The sequence below is a fragment of the Camarhynchus parvulus genome, chromosome 11 (genome assembly GCF_901933205.1).
Source record: "Camarhynchus parvulus chromosome 11, STF_HiC, whole genome shotgun sequence".
Taxonomy (NCBI): domain Eukaryota; kingdom Metazoa; phylum Chordata; class Aves; order Passeriformes; family Thraupidae; genus Camarhynchus; species Camarhynchus parvulus.
The window spans coordinates 6,598,609-6,613,523 of record NC_044581.1 but is presented as its reverse complement, the minus strand read 5'-3'; the positions used below and the strand labels follow the sequence as shown (position 1 = coordinate 6,613,523).

At 51.9% G+C, this 14,915-nt stretch overlaps 1 protein-coding gene across 1 annotated transcript in view; it reads right to left on the bottom strand.

Annotated features, from left to right (window-relative positions):
* CPNE2 (copine 2) overlaps positions 1 to 14,915 on the bottom strand; it is a 45,408-nt gene that overhangs the window by 26,247 nt on the left and 4,246 nt on the right. The window contains 2 exon segments of the mRNA XM_030956225.1: positions 1,446 to 1,625; positions 7,095 to 7,291. Coding sequence (XP_030812085.1) covers positions 1,446 to 1,625; positions 7,095 to 7,262 — 348 coding nt within the window. The 5' untranslated portion in view covers positions 7,263 to 7,291.

The following is a 14,915-nucleotide window of genomic DNA, read 5'->3' as shown; positions in this document are numbered from 1 at the left end:
AAAGGCATGTTCTTCCCTTCACTTCTGGTTTGTAACAGGACAGACAGAATAAACTGGGAAATTAATTAAACCCTTGAGATTTTTCCCAGCTCAGTGAGTTTCAGTCTCCTCTCTGACATCATCACCTTCCCAAGCACCAGAAGGGCTGAGATCATCTGGGAGACCCAACAAGTGGGAGAAGATGGTTCAGACCCTCCCACCTTCCCCCCCACTGCACATGGATAATATTCTTCCCCAACAAGAGCCTGCAGAGCCCTGAGCTGCTGCAGAGCCACAGTCAGGAACAGCAAGGTTCCAGCTGTGTCCTTATGCCCGTGAATTCTCTGCTCCCACCAAGACCATGACTTTCACAAGCAGCCCTTGCTGAGCTGCCCCACTCTGGAGCTGGATGTGCTTCAGCACAGCAGAACCAACAGTAAAGGATGGGTTTAAGCTGAACCACTGAACACAGGCCAGAGCTGCTGCCTGCACTCCCTTAACTTCTGCAGGAGCAGAATTAGGTCATCACAGACCACTTCCAAAATTCCAGTCATTAAACTTCAAACCCTGTAAATGTCAGTGCTCCTCTAACCTGTCAAGCTCTTGAGCTGGCAGTGGTCAGGTCCTGGTGCTGCCTGCCACATGCAGTGCCATGCTGCACTCTGTGAGCAAAGCAATTGTGCCCATGAGCCTCCCTGAGCACCCTGGGCTCCCTCCCCATGCTGACCCACCTATTACAGCACCTCCTTCCTCCCCATCCCAGCACTGAGCACTACAGATGCAGTTTCTCCCAGCCTCTGCATTTGTGCCAGGTACCACAGCAGCCCTCAGCTGCTGGATGCTGCAAAAAGATGGAAAAAATCCCCCTCATTCCCAGCTTCTGAGCCAGAGGACAAAGACATTTGGAGAATGCAGCTGCCAGCTTCTAACAGGGTCTGGGCTCATGAATGAAAAAAACCTTCCAAAAACTCATAAATTGCATTGTGTCCCAAAAGCTTTTCCACAGGAAGAGCAGAAGACACATTCCAGCACCAACATGCTCAAGGAGGAGGAATGCTTTGCTACACAACAGCAACAGACAAAACTTTCAGAAAGAGAAAACCCAAACTGAGAAAGAAAGGCAGACTACATGCATCCTAACTTTAAATATCTGGAAGTTTCCCAAGCCCAAACTGGGCCCTTACTGTACCCCATGGTGAAGACAGAGCCAGAAGCTTCCAGCTGATGCCCCTTTGCCAGCACCAGCAGAAACCCACACTAGGATTAGCTTAGACTGGAGCAAGCAGACATTCCCTAATGAGGAACAGTTCAACCTCAACAGCTGAAGTGTGACAAGCAAATTACATTTGCCTTTGCAGGAAGGAGCCAGCAAACTTTGCATGGGGTAAGAAGAACAGCTGCAGCCTCACCACATCCCCGTGTCTGATGTGTTTTGGGGTCCCCTTGTGCAGGGACCCCAGACCCACCGTGCCCAGGGTGCAGGAGAACTCGCCCAGGAAGTCGTGCTCATACAGCTGTGTGCTCGACTTGTCCTGGTCAAACAGGGCAAACTTGAGCTTCTGCACCTCTTCGAAGTGGTAGTCAATGATGAACTTCTTGGCAAAAGCTGGGTTGAGGTTGTTCACAGCTGTCTCTGTCCTGTCCAGCTGCAGAGAAAAAGAGGCATTTAGGCAAGTGCACTTTGCAGCTTTGTCACTGAAAATGAATTCAGCCAGAGCCAGCCAGAAACCCCATGGTGACCACGAGAATGAGCACAGCAAGCTCTCAGCAGAGCTGTCCCCAAACACAGGCTGTGACACCCGGGGGCACAAGCTGGGATCCATCTGAACACACAAGGGCACCTCAGGCAGAGCTGCCTCCCGAGGATGGGGTGCATGGACACCCCTCCCCACCCCACAGCCAGGATGGAAGTGCCCACCCAGACAAGGCTCAGCATGGACTCGAGGGTCACTGAAGCCAGAATTGCTTCATTTGCTTCCAAGCCCCATTCTCCATGAGCTGAGGCTCTCACACACCTCTGATCCCCAAGGAGACCCTCACAGCTGTAGTGCCAAACTTGCTTCTTCTAGTCTGTGCAGCCAGCAACAAGGACAAGCAAAACAAGCAGTGTCATGAGCCAGAACACAACTCTCTAGCATTTCCCTCTGGAACTCAAACCAAAACATCCATGTGGTTTCTTCTTTGTTGGCCTTCCATAGATAAAAAGATAAAAAAACATCACCACAGTCCCTTTTTCATAGATTTCACCAAGCATTAGTAGCAGCAAGAGGCTGGAAGGGCCCAAAGACAAACTTCAATAGATTTTGTCACCAAGAGCTATGGGAAGCAGGCTGGAAGCAATGATATCCCTGATGAACTGGAAGCGCAGGCACAGAGAGGAGATGGAGACTGGAAGAATGTGGGGAACCCACTGCCAGAGGGGAAGCAGCACAGCACTCTGCAGCACCCCACAGCCAGGAGCAGGGATAGGAGCAGAGGAAACTTGGCAGGCAGCTGGTGGAAGTGTGGGTTTACAACACTGCATGGCACAGGTGGTCAGAAAGCCTTGCGTGAGCCGAAACAACACCCTGAGGACAGCCACGATGGAGATGCTGGAATGCTGCTCTCCAGTAATGGAACTCTGGTCCCAGCCCCACAACTCACTGCAGGAAGGGTGGCAGCACCAGCAGGGATCCTGGCATGAGCTTGCACAAAGACAAACCCCCAGGATTTTGGCCCAAGTGTTAGAAACTGGGGAAACTGAGGCTGAGAAGAGCTGGTTTATTTACTTCTAGAAGAAGTCCATGGGCAAGGAGAGTCTGAACTCTAATGTCAGAACCCATATTCCCCCCCAGACATGCTAAAGGGCAAGTTTAGAGCCTGACATGCAAAATATCCTTATGAAGCTGAAAGGGGCAGGAAGGGCAGGGGCAGCAGAGCCTGAGAGCTGAACAAGAAACTCCCAGAGCTGGGGGGAGTCCTGCAAAGCAAGCAGGAGCTCTGTCAGCAGAGCAGCAGATGGCATCATGTTGGTATCACTGCTCAGCCTGGAGAAGATAAGGCTCTGGGGAGACCTCAGAGTACCTTCCAGCATGTAAAGGGGTCCAAGAGAGCTGGAGAGGGACTTTGGACAAAGGTCTGGAGTGACAGGACAACGGGGAATGGCTTCAAACTGACAAAGGGCCGGTGTAGATTAGATGTTCTGAGGAAATTCTTGCCTGTGAGGCTGGTGAGTCACTGGCACAGTTTGCCCAGTGAAGCTGTGGCTGCCTCATCCCTGGAAGTGCTCCAGGCCAGGTTGGATGTGGCTCTGAGCAACCCAGACTGCTGAAAGGTGTTATGACAGCCCTGGCACTTTGCCACATCACCTCGTTATCCCAGGGTACGGTAACATGGATATTAAAAGAGAAGGAAGCACAGGCACTGTGTCAGATCACAATGTCCAGTGGGATTTTATCAAAAGCTGCTGCCCTCAGTGTCTGGAAAGACCATCCCATGTCCCTGTGGGGCAGCACAAAGCCTCTGGCTGTGCTGTGACCCTGGCTGGCATTCCACCTTGTCCTGCAGCCAGGACACCCAGTTCTGGACAGGGCTGTGCATCCCAGATCCAGGGCAGGACCTCTCTGGAAAGCAGCTGGCATCCCTGGGCAGCACCAGCCAGGCTGTGGGACCGTGGGATGTCTGCCAGGGCTGCTGAGCCAAGAATAAGCAGAGCAGAAAAAGCTTCCAAAAAAAAAAAAAGCAAACACATACCTTAGTCCCAAAGAAACTCATTCAGCACAGAAGGCAGGTTTGGAGGGGCTCAGTGGAAATGTGGTGAGTTTGCTATTTATACACCCAACCATCACAGGGTTTTTTGCAATTGCTCGCTTAGTCTGCCTTAATTGCCAAGAAATGCTAAAGGAAAGTAAATTTACTAAAGTAAATGCTGTGTTCCCAGAATAGCCACCTGCTGCACCCCAGGGAACCAAACCCAGCAACTGCAGTGGGCTGTGAGCTGGCCAGGGCCACACAGCTTCACACAGACCCTCCCCTCTCTGCTGCCATCCCCTACCAAAGGAGCAGCTGCTCAGGGGTGAGCTGGACCAGGAGCAGAGGCATCCACAGCCCTGCTTCATTTCAGCAGCACAACACACACAAAGCCCCTCCAGCCCTAGGAGATGGGACTGCACAGGCAGCAGAGATGGATTTTAGGTCCTTCCATGCTCTTTGAATGACTGGGAAGCCAGGGATCAAGAGAAACCAGTCCTTTCACACCCAGACCCCAGTCTGAGGGAGATAACTTGAGGTCCCCTCTCCAGCTCTGTTCTGGAAGAGGTGGCTGAAGGAAGGCTATGAAAATCCCAGCCAGCTTGAGGCAAACTTGGCAGTGATGGAGCTTTCTTCAAGCCCCAGATCCAACAGTTTAATCTCCTGCCCAGTGCCAGTGTGAAGCACAACAATATCCCCAGCTGACAAGGTTTGATCTTTGGTTTGGTGAGCACAAGTCATCTTGCTGGTGACCATCACACATGAGGCCTCTTCACCACCATCCCTCACTGCCAGCAGCTCCTGCCATCCCCTTCAGATGTACAGGAAAGAACAGGGCCTTTGCCACCAAAAAGCAGAAAAGCACAAGGGTTTGTCAGAGGCAGCCAGGCTAATTAAAAAAATCTGTTTGGATAAGAGCCTCAAAGGGCCACAAAGACAATTAGAGGGATGGAGTGCCTCTCCTGAGAGAAAAGACTGAGCCTTGGGATTGCTCAGAAGACAGAAGGCTCAGGAGAGATCTTAGAACACCTGAAAGGGCTGCAGGAGAGCTGGAGAGGGACTTCAGACAATGGCATGGAGTGACAGGACAAGGGGGAATGGCTTCAAACTCACGGAGGGCAGGGTTAGATTGAGTGTTTGGAAGAAATTCTTCCCTGTGAGGGTGGGGAGGCCCTGGCACGGGTTGCCCAGAGAAGCTGTGGCTGCCCCATCCCTGGAAATGTTCAAGGCCAGGCTGATGTGGCCTCAAGCAAGAGCCATGGCAGGGGGGTAGGAACGAGGTGATCTTTAGGTCCCTTCCAACAGGGACCATTCCATGATTCTACAATTCTGCAAATCGAGCACAAAACCAGGAAATCATCTCCAGCAGCAGCCCTTGTGCTCAGTGACTGCACTGGAGTCTTCCAGGGCTCACAGGGAGGCTGGGGCCTTCAGGCATCCCCAGCATGGGGAGCTGCTTCATGCCCCTACATGGGGAGATGCTGCCTCAAGTGCCAAGGGAAGCTGATGCTGAAGGTGCAGGACTGCCTGGATGACTCAGTGGCACAAAGGCAGCTGCAGGGCTGAGTCATGTGTCCCTTGTCCCTGTTCCTGGCACCACAGGTCAGCTCTTTCATGGCTTCTGTGAGATGACATCACTGGGCAGAACATTTAAACATCACCCATCTTCACTTCCCAGCCTGTGGTTTATTGTCCCTCCCTCCCCCACTCCTCCAAGGCTGATTCACAAAGATTTTTAATTCCTATTAAGCTCAAGTGAGACAAAATAATTGTATTTGGGAACAAATGTTACAGCTAGAAAGAACAGTGAGCAGAAATCTTCCTGCTGGCATCAGCTGGTGCCACAGCCCCACTGCCCAGCTCAGAACTGGCACCAGGGCTGGTGCCAAAGGAGGAGACCCACCACCACAGCCAGGACCAAGGCCTGGGACATGTCCTGGTGTGCAGGACAAAGGAGCAGCGGGGTGGGATGGGTTCCAGTGAGCTTATTTTGTCCCCATTAGGGCAAAGGACACATCTGTGTAGCCAAAACCACAGAGAACAGGGGGGTAGCTGTGAACCATGTGCCATCAGCTGCCAAGACTCCACCAACATCCCATCCAGCGAGGTTCTCATGGGCAATCCCACCTCTCCTGACCCTGCCTGGCACCCAGCCACGAGCCAAACCCACACAGCACCCCTGACACCACCAGTGTCAGGAATGTCCCACTGGGCAGAGCTCAGAGGCACCAGCACACCACACCCCGTGCCAGCCCCTTCCAGCCCTGCTGACACCACCAGCAAGCTGCTGCTCAAGGCTCAGTCCAGTGCCTGCTGTGCCAATTAGAAAGAAGCTAAAAATAGCAGAAGAAAAGAAAAACAAAAACCTAAAAGCACCACACATTTGTATCACATAGAAAGCTTCGGGATCAAAACCGCTGGACTGAGACATCACTGACAGAAAGAAAAATTCCTGAAAAGCACAATTAGGTCAGAGATGACACCTATCAAGGCTGGAAAGCTCATTAGTCTCATCCAGGCTGTTGAAAAAAGTTAATTGCAGGCTGTGGCAAAGTGAGGTTTTCCCCTACACTCTCCCTGCTGAAGGTGAGATCAGCTGCTGGACACCTGAGGTGGTGCTGGACATTCACCAGCTCCTTGGCCAAGTACCTGAATGAGACCACCTGATCTCCCAGGAACTGAGAAAATTTTTGTGTGGTTTACATGATTTAAATCCCTCTGTGACCATGTTCACAGGGATCCAAGGATGAGGGAAGAGACAAGGATCTGACTCCATGTTTCAGAAGGCTTGATTTATTATTTTATGATATATATTATATTAAAACTATACTAAAAAAATTAGAAGAAAAGATTTCATCAGAAGACCAGCTAAGAATAGAAAAAGAAAGAATGATAACAAAAGCTTGTGGCTTGGACAGAGAGTCTGAGCCAGCTGACTGTGATTGGCTATTAATTAAAAACAACTGCATGAAACTAATCACAGATCTACCTGTTGCATTCTACAGCAGCAGATAACCATTGTTAACATTTTGTTCCTGAGGCCTCTTAAAGAAAGGATTTTCCATAAAAGATGTCTGTGACATCCCTCTATGCTCATTTTGTGCTGCACCCAGTGCAGGTGCCTGTATCCATCACATATCCATCCTCTGCCTACCCTGCTCCCTCCCAGACCAACCAGGTTTAAAACAGAATTTTCAGTAAAAACCAATGCCCAGCACAAAGCAGAAAGCACTAATGGGGGAAGGACCAGTTGTGGCACAGAACAATTCACACACTGCTGCCACACACAGCCTCAGGAGCTCCAGGAAAGCTCCCGCTCCTGCTCAAGGAGGCATGAGCACGAGCAAACCACGGGAGGAACAAATGCACCCATCAGCAGGACTTACCTCCACCCACTTCCCGTTGACTTCCATGAAGAGGACGCAGAAAGGGTCGGATTTGGAGGTGACATCCCTGTCCAGGAGGTTCTGGCCGCAGATGGAGAGCTCGACTTTGCAGACACAGTACTGGGAGCCCACGGGCCCCGGCGGTGAGGGAGGCGCCGTGTACGCCATGGGCCCGGGGGACAGCAGCTCCTGGCACTCTGTGGGACAGCACAGGGACAAGCCTCAGTGTGGGACAGCACAGGGACAGGCCTCAGTGTGGGACAGCACAGGGACAGGCCTCAGTGTGGGACAGCACAGGGACAGACCTCAGTGTGGGACAGCACAGGGACAGACCTCAGCGCTGGGGGCACCAAACCTCCTGGCAGCACTGCTGAGCCGTGCTGCCACATTTCTCCTCACAGAGAAAAGCGAGGCACAACTGTTCTCAAAGATTCCCGAGATTCGCATTCTCTGAGCTTCAGAGAAAGAGAAAACACAGTTCTTATTACTCGCTCGTGCTTGTGTTGTGCTGAAGTAGAATGCAATATGGAGATTGTTTATCTGAAGTGAAGATGTTTTGTCTCCTTGGCCTATCAGGGCCAGGAGAGTGTGTGTGTGTGTGTGTGTGTGTGTGTGTGGACTGTTGGGTGACAGCCATGAAATTTTGTGCAGCGTGAGCAGTTGTGTGCAGTGAGTGCTTAACAGATCCAATTTAAATAAAATGTAACAAAATATAATTAATTCGCTTTCTGATATCTACAGAGTCTTCTTCATCATTCTCTCTCCTTCGTGGGAGGCGCCTTTGGTTTACAGCAGAGCTAGGCATACACAGCATGGCCATGGGCAGAGCCTCTTGCTCTGAGTTACACAGGTGATCCAAGCCATGAGGCTCTCCTGGCTCCATCTCCCAGGGGTCCTGAGTGGAAGCCCAGCAGAGCACTGACCTGCTGTGAGTTTGCTCCATAAATTACACATTTTTCAAGGAAAGGTAACATCTTACCCCCTCAAGAGAGAGGGAACTCCCCAGCCTCTTCTTCCAGCATGCTGGGCTTTTGCTTGTGCTGAGGAGCCACACTCCCAACCATCTCTGAGCACAAACCTGATTGCTGTCTGTCTGTCCCCAGGCAACACACCACAGACCTAAGCAATGAGGGGCAAACTTGAGCTCTGCTCTGCAAATCATCACAGGGAAAGGGGAGAGACTGTGAGGATGAGTGTGACGCAGGGCAGCTCCAGCCCTCAGTCAGCCCCATCTCCACCCAGCTCCTGAGGCCAGCACAGAACAGTGGCTCTGGCAGCAGGTAAAAAGTGGCAATAGTTGTTTCAGAGCAGTGAAGGCTCATGTGACAAGCACTGCATGACCTGGAGCACGATTTACAGGGCCCTGACTAAAAATCCATTTAAAATCTTATCAGAAGCCTGCTACCAAAGCCATTTTGCAGAGATAAATGGGTTTAATACCATTATTAGTGCAAAACCCCATCCCACAGGACAGTCTTGACTTCTGATATACATTTTACTTGTCATGAATCACCAGTGGTCTTCAATGGAGAAAAAGGGGAGAAAAATAAGAAAAAACCCATTTTTAGATAAATTTACACTAACAAAGTTTTGTGGCTATTTTTGCTAGTGGAGAGTGAGCCCTTCTCAGCAGCTGCTTCAATATTTTTTGTCTTCTTTTTCAAGAGCGGCTCCTGGCTCATCCACTTTATCTGAAGCCCTCAAACATTGCCTTCTCCACCTTGATAAACCATCTGCTTCTATTTGGCATTGAAACCCCAATTAATATTATCTATTTGTTTTGCCTGGGTATGAGTATTTACAAGCCCTTGTGCTGCCAGGAGCTGGGCTGCTGCCCTTTTCCCTTGCAGCTCAGCTTCCCAGCTGGAATGGGGAGGGAGGGCAGGGATAGGGTGATCCCAGCAGGGCTGTGGAAGGAGCTCTGGGCTCACCACCAGCTGTCCTGAGTGCTCAGCCCTGCTGCAAAGAATTCTGAGCAGAAAACAGCTCCAGCTCCCAAGGCTTGGGGCCTTCTTCTCCTGCCTGCCAAGATCTCTGCTTGGCACTAAGTCACCAGAAACAAGCCTGGTTTTAACCCCAGCAGTAAACAGAAGCTCTTCACTCCACACTGCTGCTCAGGGAATGAGTGGTACAACCATCCCAGCTCCATAAGAACTCAGAAACTTCTCCAGAAGAGGAAAAACCCCATTCCTGGCTGCAGACACTCGTGTGCATCACCAAAACAGCGCCCACGTCCCTTTCCCAAGTGTGGCTCCCCCTTTCCTAGACCAAGCCTGTCTGGTGCCATCACCCCCTGTGCAAGCAGGTGACTTTTGTGGGCTCTTACAGAAATAGTGGATCATCCCAAAGAAGGATCCCCTGGGATGGACACAGTAGAATTTTGCATGGTATCACTGCTGGGTGTCAGTACTTCTGCATCTGTTTCAAATATGCCTGGTGTTGGCCATGAAAAGAAATTATTTCTTTGATGAGAGGGGATCACTGAATTTAGGGAACTATTAAGATTAAGCCCCCCAAATGTTTCTTCACCCCAGACTGCTGCTCAGGGAGCAGCACAATGCCAGAACAGCGGCAGGGTCACACCCAAATGGTGGCACTGTCACACCAGAACGGTGCCAGTGTCACACCAGCACTGGCACACGTGGGAAAGCTTCCATCCACTGCAGCTTCAAGGAGGAGCACGTGGAGAAGCAGAAGTCCTCATGGCTCATCCACCATAGCTGGGGACCAGCCCCAAGGTGCCCATCCCTGCTCTGCTCCACCCAAGCCCATGTTGCCAGCTGCAGCTAAAGTGAAGATTTTACTTAATTAATTTTCTTTAATGCACTGATCATGTAATCAATGTCCTAAAATAGCCAAGCCTGTTCTATTTATGCTGCTGTCTGTCTACTACTCCCTCTGAGAAGCAAACATGGAGCAGCTGTGCTGGCACGGACCTGGTCCTGCCAGAGCAGGGAGATCTGGGCTGGGTTTTTCCATCTCCCCTTCTCCCAGATCTCAGCACTGTCTCATAAAAAGCAGAGGCAGTGACTCAGTGAAAAAACCTTTTTTTCCCAGGGCTAGCAGACACCAAAACATCCTCTTGGTGCACAGCACATCACCCATACTCCAGCCCCTGAGCTCAGCCTGTCTGGCTCCCCAGGGTGGGCATGGTCACAGGCACTGGGATGAGGAGATGGCCAGCACCAGCCAGAGCAAACCCTGGAAGCCACCTCTCCTGCCATGGATCCAGCACCTTCCTCTTGCTACACCTGCATGGATCCAGCACTTTCCACAGGGCCAGGTGTGGGTTCAGCCCCTGCTGCCTCAGAGGCTTCACCTCTGAGGCACCACCAGTGAGCCAGCACCATCCTAACACCCCACAAAAGCTTTAAATTCAGGGGGTATTTGAGCTGGCACTGAAAGAGTCAGCATGCCACCATCTGTATTCCAGTCTCTCCTCCCGTTTTTGTTCTCCTCTCCCCACATTTGCTGCCCTGAACAAAGTCCTGTGGCTGGCTCAGCATCTGCAGCCAAACATTGTCCTGTGCTCCATCCCAGCTGCCAGCTCCAGCACACACACGTGGTGCCCCAAGGGAACACAGCCAGGTTACCAATGAGGGCTCTCAGGGATGAGCCTGAAGGTTTGGCTGCCCCAGGGTCCCTCTGCTATCAGGAGGTGTCACAGCAGCAGGACCAGGATGCAGGGACACGGTCACCAAATCCTTTTTGGGCTCCAGCTTCCAGGACCTTCTGAACTGAACATCTTTGTGCTTACAACTTTCAAGTACTTTTCTTCTCCATGGCCTGGTCACTTCCAAGCTGTTTCATGTCCACAACAACCCACAGAGAAGGGTTTTGCTGCCTGGGGCCACACACAAGCCCTGAATATCTAAGAATATTTAGCAGTCCCAGAGCAGAGTCTCATCCCACGGCACACCAATCTCTACAGCAGAGCAAAATGACTTTTACAAAGTGTAAAAGGGTCAGCAGAAAAACCTGAGCTTTACTTCCTCAATTATCTGAAAAGGAAAGAGGGGAAGGAGATATCTGATTTGCAAAGTAACTCCTGACTGAAGAGGTTCCCCTTCCCTCTGCAGAAGAGCAGCCCCATGAGCAGCAGTTCCTCAGGCCATGCTAAAGTTCTGTGTTAAACATTAACAAGAAAAAACAGGAGAAAAAAAAATAAAGCTGGGCTTTAAGTAAAACATGGGGGCGAGGGGCTCAATCTTAATAGTGCCTTAAATTCAGTGATCTCCTCTCATTAAAGAAATAATTTCTTTTCATGGCTAATACCAGGCATATTTGGAACAGGCACCCAACAGTGATACCATGCAAAATTCTGCTGCATCCATCCCAGGGAACAGGAGATCCTTCTTTGGGATGATCCACAATTTCTGCAGGAGCCCACAAAAGTCACCTGTGACTGTTTCCCCACTAAGGCTGTCCCACTACAGCCTATTGCAATTGTGGAAGCAAAATTGCTTTCAGGAAGGCAAAAATGAGAGAGGAGTATCAAACAGGTAAATTGGGGCTGTTATAAATCAAATATCTGAGCTCACAGGCAGTGGAGACACACAGGGAGAGCAGCAGTACCTGAGGGAGGATTAGGGGCAGGTGAAAGGAGGCTGTCACCAGATTCAAGCAGAAGAGGAGTGTGAGGATACAAAACTGGTTGCCCAGAGCAGCAGAAAAGCTGAAACTCAGGACACATGGAGCTGGGGACACCAGGAAAAGCTGGGATGCACTGCAATGAGCACCCAAGGCAGCTCCCCACAGCGCCACAACTCACAGTGGTCACTTTCCCCTCTCCTGCTGACAAACAGAGCCATCTCCAGAACTCTTTCACAAGGCAAAAACATCTACCTCTCAGTCCCACCCAGGCAGTTCAGTGGATTCACAGCTTGCCCCTGGTCCTTCAGCAGCCTCGTTACCTTCCGCACACAGGTGCAGTTAGTCATGGACACAGCACCTTGCTGCTGGTCCCCAGCAGATGCCTCTGTGAGCAGGCTGGGAGGCAGAAAGGGGATGCTTGGAACACCCCTGAATATGCTCCTTGGGTCCCTGCTACTGCCAGAGGACTTCATCTCTCCCACTGGGCAGGGAAATGCTGAAAACTGCCCCTGAGCATCCCAGCAGAGGCAGCACGGCTGGGACTGAGCTCAAATTCTCCCAAATTCACAGAGATTTGGGGGAGACCCAGCAGACAGAGATGCCCAGGCAGGGCTCTTGTTTCCAGCCTTTAGCACAAGTCCCACTGCCAAGGGGACTGTACTGAGATACTTTGGTGCCTGATACAGAGGGACAAAGTGTTTTAGGACAGCCTAATAAAGTGGTATGTCCATTGAACCCTTCCTGATGGAAACTGTCCCTGATGGGCCACAACAGACAATGCTGCTCACAGCAGCACTGCAAAATTCCCTCTCAAGGGCTGGTGGCCACTGCTGTGACAGTGACTGCTTCTCCAGTTCACACTTGGGCCATCCCCACCCACAGTGCCAGCTCCTCTCAGGCCCTGCTGTCCCCAGAAAAGCTCTCACCCACCAGGTCTGTGCAGGTTCAGTGCCAGCGAGGGCAGCACCCCCCTTGCTGAAACCCCAAGAGGCTGCACCAACCAGCACATGGGCAGCACCCAGCAAAGCTTCTCCAGGGGCTGAGGATCAGCAGAGCCCTGAGAAGTCACCTGAGGTAACCTGGGAGTCACAAATCACAAGAAAACTCCAAGACAAACCCTGTGGCACCAGAGCTGGACACCCCCAAAGCGGCTCATCTCATTTTGGAAGTATCATTCCCTGAAAAGCAACTCCAGAGCACTTTCCCGTGCCCAGGGCAGAGCTGAGACAGGCACTGCTGATGTCAAGCAGGGATCCACCAGCTCCAGCAGCCTCTGTGCCATCCCCACATGTGGCACAGCAGCTGCTGTGGCAGGGGCATTAGGGAAGAGCCTGGCTCACACTGAAGGACGGCAGGGCGGGAGTGACTCCTCCTGCACCACCTCACAGCCCTGACCACGACCCCAAGGGACCCTTGTGACCACCAAACTCACCACCCTGGCTGCTTCCTCCATCCGAGCAGGAGCTGGAAGGAGCTGGGGCTGCTCTGTCCCGAGCAGGAAGGCAAAAGCCGCTGTGCCAGCATCCCCTGGGGGGGAGAGCCGGTGCCTCTGCCAGAGCAGGGCACAGCCACTGCTCCAGGACACGGGACGGACACAGGACCTCAGGGAGGGGCTCACACCCGCAGAGACACCAAAACTGGAAATCTCAGCAAGCCAGGGAGGGGAGAGGAAAACCCAACACCTTTAGGTACCTCTGGCACGGAGGCAGCTCCGGGCAGAGCCTGCCCTGGCACTGCGGACCAAAGAGCAAATTTGTTCTCCAGCCCTCTACGGATGAAGTCTGAAAATGTCCCCCAAAGTACCTAAACCTACTGACCGACGGGAAATCACGAGGATTGAGGTGTTTCCGCAATCCTCAGCGTCGTCGCAGAGCCGAGGGCTCCAGGCTGGCAAACGAAAGCAAAACTCGCTCCTCCACACCCCGCGGTGACGCGGGGACAGACCGAGAGCCCCGCTGGTGACACGGCCGGGAGGAGCTGCAGGGGCCGGGGGCGTGCTCAGGAAGTCACACAATGAAAAACAAAACAAAACAAAACAAACCCCCCAAAAACCAACAACAACAAAACAAAAAACCAAACAAATACAAACAAAAAAAAAAAACACACACAAAAAACCCCCAAAACAAAACAAAAAAAAACAACCAAACAAAAAACCAAAAAAAAAAAAAAAAAAAAACCAAACAAAACAGAAAAAAAACCCCAAACAACCAAACAAAAAACCAAAAAAAAAAAAAACCCAAACAAACAAAAACCACAACCCCCAAAACCAAACCAAAACAAACAAAAAACCCACCAAAACCGGAGAGGAAACAAACGGGCTCTGCTACCAGGCAGCCGCACAGGGGTGCGTGTGCAGGGGGCAGAGCCCACCCTGGTGCCAACCCCGCACATCCATGCCCAGCTCACAGATCCATGGGTGCCTCCCAGGCTTGCTGCTCAGGCAGGAGAAAGGGCAAACAAGGAGCAGGGCGAGTGGGAGGGCAGAGCTGCCCCTGCCCGGGACACACACGGACAGAGCCCATTGCCGTCCCCACGGGCTCGCACGTATTTGGCTCAGATACGCCGAGAAGGGTTGCACATTCTCGCTTGACTACGAGTTTCCTCTGGGGCTCAATTTAGGGAAATCTGTGATTCAGGGCAGAAAACATCGTGATGTCACCGCGAATCGTGGCGCTCACATCAAACCCTGCACACAGCCGCCCTACAAGGCGGACCCAGGGGAAGGGTTCGTGTGCCGGCTCTGTACCCACCGCGTTCCCAGGCAGAAATCCACCTCCTGCCCCTTCCCAAGCACAAATCCACCCTCCTGCCCCTTCCCAGGCACAAATCCACCCTCCTGCCCCTTCCCAGGCACAAATCCACCTCCTGCCCCTTCCCAGGCACAAATCCACCCTCCTGCCCCTTCCCAAGCACAAATCCACGCTGCCCATTCCACGGGGGACTGAGAGGCTCCATCCTGGGGGCAGCCACAGGCAGCACCTGTGGGAGCCTCTGTCCAACAGAGAAAATCAAACACAAATCTCCTGCCTCCCCAGGGCAGCGATGCTCTTGTCAGGCACCTGCTCCACGTGGGACAAACAGGAGATGCAGCAAGGGAGGATAAGGCACTCTCAGGGTTTGGGGCATATTTTAGCTTCCAGTATCAAAAATTCCCTGCCCCATCCTACAGGAGGCATATGAAAGCTGGGCACACTGTCACAATGGGGGGGGTAGATCTGTTTCAAAACT